General features: G+C 60.4%; 1 protein-coding gene across 1 annotated transcript in view; it reads right to left on the bottom strand.

Moving 5' to 3' along the window:
* ACE (angiotensin I converting enzyme) overlaps positions 1-6,055 on the bottom strand; it is a 19,026-nt gene extending 12,971 nt beyond the window's left edge. Inside the window, exons 1-11 of the mRNA XM_014532096.1 lie at positions 5,852-6,055; positions 5,179-5,272; positions 4,445-4,588; positions 3,807-3,998; positions 3,148-3,245; positions 2,580-2,752; positions 2,038-2,261; positions 1,575-1,719; positions 1,163-1,261; positions 787-909; positions 224-435 (exon numbers count right to left, since the gene is read on the bottom strand). Coding sequence (XP_014387582.1) covers positions 224-435; positions 787-909; positions 1,163-1,261; positions 1,575-1,719; positions 2,038-2,261; positions 2,580-2,752; positions 3,148-3,245; positions 3,807-3,998; positions 4,445-4,588; positions 5,179-5,251 — 1,483 coding nt within the window. The 5' untranslated portion in view covers positions 5,252-5,272; positions 5,852-6,055. The remainder of the gene's footprint in view (positions 1-223; positions 436-786; positions 910-1,162; positions 1,262-1,574; positions 1,720-2,037; positions 2,262-2,579; positions 2,753-3,147; positions 3,246-3,806; positions 3,999-4,444; positions 4,589-5,178; positions 5,273-5,851) is intronic.
* Between the last annotated feature and the right edge of the window lie 313 nt (positions 6,056-6,368).

Here is a 6,368-nt window from a genome sequence, read left to right as displayed (position 1 = left end):
GGGGGGGGGGGGGGGGGACCCTCTCTAAAATGCTGGGGGAAAGACGGCCCCATTTCCACCCCAGGGCCCTACTGATGAGTGAAGGGGTGGCCTGGCCCTCCAGAGCTGGGCACCGGGGCCCCGCGGGGGGAGCTGACCAGGAACTGGAACAGGCGCCTGGCCTCCAGAGCCCAGAATGGAGAATGTGCCTTAGGGCCTGCCCCACTCTCACTCAGAGCTTTACCAACGTTGTCTGGGTAATTGTTGGGCAACGGAGGCTGCCACTGAAACTCTGGCCAGCCCAGGACCTCGCCGTTCCGCTGGTTCTGCTCCTGTAGCCACTGGCTGACTGGCTGGAAGTAGTTGAGCAGCGGCTGAGCGTCCAGGGCATCTGTGCCGATCGCTTCCTTCAGCACCTCCTGCCAGGGCCGCGAGGAGCCCACCTGCATCACCTTCCTGCCAGGCAGAACGGGCACCATGGACACAAGGGACTCAGGCCAGTGTCCGCTATTGGCCCACCTGCCCCACCTCCGGCCACTTTTGCCCCCACCGGACTGCAAGAACAGTGGCATCAAGACTCTGGGACCTAGGATCTCCACGAAGGGGGCTGGGGACATTGCCGTTGGGGCCTCAGATCTGGGCACACTGAATACATATTTGATGCGAGAAAGAAAGCAGGGGGTAGGGAAGACAGGCGCCACCCAATCAGGCTGGCCCTGAGGGGTCCCGTGGAGCAGCCTTCCAGACATACCCTTTGCCAGCCTCTCCTCTAACCCTCCCACTCGCCCGCCATTTTCTCCCACACACCGGAGCGTGTCCCCTGCCTTGGTGGACTGGTAGATGTCACACTGGTGCAGTGGGCCCTGGTGGCCTGCCTCCTTGCACAGGGCTTGATGGAACTGGAACTGCAGGATAAAACTCACAAAGTACCTGAAGGCACAGGGTGGGTGTTCAGGGGGCTGGTGAAAGCCCCTTGCCCAGGCACCATCCAGCTTCCCACAGGGCAGAGGGGAGACAGGGCCACCTGGGGAGAAGGGAGAACCAAGCCTGGCTCTGGGGAGAGGCCCATTTGAATTCCAGGAAAGAATGTGGGGACAAGCCCTGGGCATGGGATGGGGCCAGAACCCCAGGAGTAGAGGGAAGGGGACGAAAGGTGGGACAGGATTGGGTGGGGCAGCAGTACCTGATGTACGGTGTCATATGTGGGATGTGATACTTAGATCCGGCATCAAAGTGGGTTTCATTTCGGATAACTGGGGCACAGATGCCCTGATACTTGACTCTAGAAGAAAATGGTTAAATTACCTTAGGACCTAAGTGTTGCATATGGGCTGATTTAGACTTTGCAGACAAGGCTGCTAAGCAGGCATTCCTCCCCCTCAAACCTCCCATCCCCGGCCACCCCTTCCCCATCAGGTGAGCTGGGGAGGAAGGCCTCCTGGCGGAGGGAGTTTTCGGCAGGAAAGAAGAAAGCAGTGGGGAAAAAGGATGGAGACATCATTAGAGAGGAGGGGCCTGGGACTGATGGAGGCAGGAGGCTCCTGCGTGCCCAGGAGGGGCGGCCATCAGGCCCTTCCTGATGCCCGTTCACTCACCGAAGATACCACCAGTCAGAGTTGTAGCGGGAAGGAGGGGTGCGTCCACTAAAGACCGCCCAACGCCACTGGTCCACCAAGTAGCCAAAGGGCAGGAAGGCAATTTTTTCCAGTGCCATCTTTAACAAGTAATTGATGTCGCTTTCTGTTGGCAGATGAGAACAGAGAGGTCGGAGGAGAAAAGGGAGTCCGGCTGGGATCAGGCGGGGCTGGGGAGGAGCCAGTGGGAGGGATGGTGGGGCAGAGGCAGAGAAGAGAGGACCAGCCTTGGAGACGATCGGGCCCTGCTTGGCAGAGGGTCCTTGGGCAGAGTTGAGTTGGGCCTCAGGTGGATTCCCAAACGTGCCTGCCCCGAGCAGTGCAGCAGAAATGAGAAGGGCAGTTGGGAGCAGGCGCTAGCGGAGTCCTGCTGAGGACGCTGTGGGGCTGGCTGGGGCTGGCTGGGGCCTCTACGCCCCCATACCTGTGTCATTGATGACTTGGTCCAGCAGGCCAATTTTGTGCAGATGGACAGGAGTGGAGACAGAGAGCGCCAGCACATCCCCGATGGCCTCGTGGAAGCCAGGGTTGGCGCCTTGGCGCAGGGAGACAGGCTGGTCCTTGTACTGCAGGTAGTACTGGATGTGGCCCATCTCGTGGTGCACTGTGGACAGCTGCTCCATAGCCACCCGTGTGCACTGCTTGATCCTGGGGCAGGGGAAGGGTGAGGGTGAGGACGAAGGACGGGGCAGCGCAGGGACCAGAGCAGGGGGAGAGGACTGCCCTGTGTGCTGCTGGTGGAAACGTACAGACGCTTGGCCCTGCCCCAGCCCACATCATTCCAAGGTGCAGAGCTGAGTAACCGTGAAAGCTGCTGAGGGGGGCGGCCCAATGGCAGCCCTGGCATAGACCAGCCCCTCTGCCAGTGCTGGGCCTAGGGCAGAGGCGGGCCTGGGAACGGGCTTCTCTGTGCCCAGGCTGCCTGCCTTTCCCGAAGCCCCAGACCCCTCCTGCCCGTGTCTAGACCTGAAGTCCTTCCTGTTGTAGAAGTCCCAGGCGGAGGCGTGGCACACCATCTCACGCCCGTCGTTTGGGTTCTCCAGCATGGACTCTGCCCAAAACTCAGGCGGCATGGGCAAGAGCCCCAGGGAGGTGAAGAACTCCTCCGCCACCCGGAACATGTGTGTGGCGTTCCAGCCCTGGGGGTGGGTGTGGGGACAGGTCAGGGGCCGGCTGCCGGGAGCTCACTGTGGCTGCCCCGGGGCAGGTCTGGGGTCGCCCACCCAGGTCAGCTCCCTGCCCGTGGAGGGTGTGTCTGCTCTGTGGCCTCTTCCCAGAGGTGTGGCCCCTAATAACCAGAGCAGATAAGCGAAGTAGACTCCTCACGCCCCACCAGTGGGGGCCTGGAGAGGGGGACGGGCACCTCCCCGAGGACATTCAGCCCAGCTTATCGCTGTACACACACTCAGGCTGCTGCTCTGTAGAAAGGGAGGGACTGAGTGTCCACCCAGCCTGTCCCCTGCACATGGCCCCTTCTCGCCCCTCCCCCCGTCTCCCTTCTGTTGCCTCCACCCTGGCCCAGGGTGCACCATACCTGCTTCACCATAGTTTCGGTGACGTCGAGAGTGGGCTTGTCAGGGAAAGGCACCACCATGTTGTAGATGTTGTCCCAGCTCTGGGCCCACATGTCCCCTAGAGGAAGGAGGAGAGCCGGAGAGCTTGTCCCCTGTTCGGCCAGAGCCTGCTTCCCCCTGCCCGGCACTGAACCCCCCCGCGCCCCCCGCAGCCAGACCCTGGGGCTGAGGCCAGGAATCTCCACATCTGTCCCATTCATAGTGCCAAGTGCTCTGGGTGCCCCGGTGCCAAGCAGGAGCCCAGGCAAGGCTGTCGGGCCCTTTCTGATGGTGCTGGGATCCCTGCCTTCCAGGCCGGAGGTGGGAACCTGGGGATGGCCTCCTGGGGCACAAACTATGATTCTTCTTCCTCCCCCTGGAGTCAAAGCCTCAGTGTGACTCCTGGCTCTGCCTGTGACTAGCCCTCTTCCCTCTGCCCTCTGCCAAGTCATTCATGTGCCCCGAGCCTCAGGTCCCCGTCTGGACAGCAGGAGTGATAAGGAGGAGGATCTCCTGCTTTATGATTGCGTTGGACGAGCCTCAAGGGCTCACACGTGTGGGAGGGAACAGTGGGGTGCTCTAAAATGGGAGACGACGAGGACAATGCCTGGGACGTGTGGAGGAAAGGCCGGGTCCTTACCCAGCAGGTGAGCAGGGATGGGTCCCCTGAGGTTGATGTATCTGTCCCCGTAGCGCTGGTGCAGCTTGCGGCGGACGTAGGCATGGAGGTTCAGATAGAGGGGCTCTATTTGATGGAAGAGGTTCTCCAGATCCTCCACTAAGGTGGGCGACTCATACCAGGAGCGCCAGTAGTCCCCTGTGTCTGCGAAGCCTGGCAGGGGGTGGTGGTGGGGTGCAGCTCAGGCCAGAGGCTCTGACACTCCGCCTCCCAGCATCCCTCTCTCCTGGCTCGGGGCCTGTGCCTCTGCCAGCTGGTGGAAAGGCTGGCTTGAGGTCTATACTTTTCTAACCAGGAGTTGAACTCCAGCTAACTAGATCCTGGAGAGCCAAGAGGCAAGGACGAGTGCTGGGGAGGGGGGGAGTGCCAGGAGGGGCAGGGAAGAGGGCAAGGCAGCAGCCTGGTAGAAGGCAGACGGGGCTCAAGCTTGGTTCTGCCATCCATGATCTGTGCGACCTTTGGCCAGTGGATGGAGCCATCCCGACAGCTGGTCTGTCTGCCTCAGGAGTTGGGGCTCAAGGGAGATAGTGGGTGGGAGAACACCTTTCAAGCTGGGGAGGGCGGCACCCACACAAGGGGGGGGGGCAGGACATGCTCACCATCTCGCTTGAAGGCCTCATTGCTGAGGGCAGTGAATTCCTGGAACAGGGGTTTCAGTGGGATGCCCACGGCATTGTGCCAGCCCTCCCAGACGTACAGCAGCAGCCCGTAGTTTCGTGTGACAGACAGGACATGCATGAGGTCTGAGACGCAAAGGAGCAGGGTCAGTTAGAAGACTTCTGTGTCGAAGTCGGCGTCAGCCTTCATCAGAGCTCCCACATTGGTCCTCTCCATTTCCACCCACTTCCTCAACATCGCGATACCCCCAAAGCCAAGGGCGATCTATACGCTGGGTGGCATGAGGCTGGGAGCTCTCTGAAGCAAGCACCCAGCCAGGGTCATTGTCTCCAGGGAAATGCCCATCGAAGGTGGTTACACTAAGAGCACATCCAAAGGCCGAAACCCGAACAGACCCTTCATGGCTCATTGGATGGAGTGGCTGACTCAGCCAGCCTGGGACAAGGGGGTGGGGAGTGAGGGGAGAAGAGGAGGATATAATCAGAAGCTGGGAGGCGTCTAGGGCCTACGGAGGGCCCTTGGGGAGACTGAGAGCACCCATGAAAGGGAAAAACAACAAGAAGCAGTCAGGAGGAAGGCCAGTGGCAATGGGAGAGGCCAAAGCACCGAGGGGTGGGTGGATGGGGCTGGAGATTCTAGAAGTCAGTTTGCCAGGAAAAGCAGGGTGCAGGGTGATGGGAAGGGCTAGAGAGAGGCAGCAGCCACAGGGCTGTACCTGGGTCCAGGAACCAGCAGCTGTCATTCATGTTGGGGTAGCAGACCCTGGCAGAAGTGAAGACTCTGTTCATGTGGCTCTGCAGAGAGTTGTACTAGGGAGAGTTGAGAACATGTTAGTGACCAATAGCCCCAGGACCACTTGGCCATCCCTCCTCTTTTTGCTAAAAGGAAATGAAGGCTCGGAGAGGGGATGTGGCTTGTTCAGACCACTCAGTGGCGCCAGGAGCACTTCTGACCAAGGAAGGCAGCCGCTGGAGGTGGAGACAAGTGTCCTGAGAGTTAGGGCTCGGCTCCCACCTCAAAGTGAGGGCAAATCCCTCTCACTCTCGGTGGCTTTGATGCCTTCCCAGTCCCTGCTCTTTCTAAGGACATCTCTAAAGCAAACCTGCCTAGGGAGAAATTCTGAAAACGCTGGTTCCATCTTTTACGGTTTATTTGCAGTTTGCTTTTTACTCCATAATACTTGCTGTAGCATCAAGTAACATTCCGTCCCATCTCCAAGGAAAAGCAATGCTCCAGGAAGTCATTCTATGCTCTGGCTGGTTTCCCCTGCCGATCCCAGGGTCCGCTGACCACGAAAGGCAGCCCGCCCAAGCTCCCCTCCCCATCTCAGTTGGGCACTGGGGGGCACCGGCCACTTCTTCCTCTACCCTCAAGTCCACGGGGCCCACCTGCTGCCGCTTCTCCAGGGGCAGGTTGGCAGGGCCCAGAATGCGCACGCCACTGAGGACCCTTCGCAGTATCGGGTCAGTGAAGTTCTGCCAGATTGGGTCGAACAGTTCCTTGGCCTTGAGGCCCCAGACCTCGGCAAACTCTTGGTTGAGCAGGGTCGATTCCTCCTGTGAGTACAGAGAGGGCAGGGGAGTGTAGATGGGGAGGGCATGGGCGGGGGAGGGCAGGAAGGCCAAGGCCTCCAGGAGCAGGACTTTCTCCCCCTGGGCCCGGGGGCCAGGAACTGGGGGGATTCTGCCCCAGGGGAGCGTGGAGCAGAAATTGGGGCAAGAGAGGCAAGGGGAGGAGAGGGAGAACAGACGGGGATGCGCGGCGACAGAAACAGAAACAGAGAGGAGGAGGGCTCGGAGCAGAGGGCACCCTTAGCCAAGACCCTCAGCTGCGGGCCCCGCCCGGCCCTGCCCGGTGAGGGGACTGGGTCTCCGTGGAGCCAGCCTCATCCATTCCGTTCCCGGA

This window comes from Myotis brandtii, unplaced genomic scaffold (assembly GCF_000412655.1).
Source record: "Myotis brandtii unplaced genomic scaffold, ASM41265v1 scaffold120, whole genome shotgun sequence".
Taxonomy (NCBI): Eukaryota; Metazoa; Chordata; class Mammalia; order Chiroptera; family Vespertilionidae; genus Myotis; species Myotis brandtii.
This window is presented reverse-complemented; position numbering and strand designations above follow the sequence as displayed.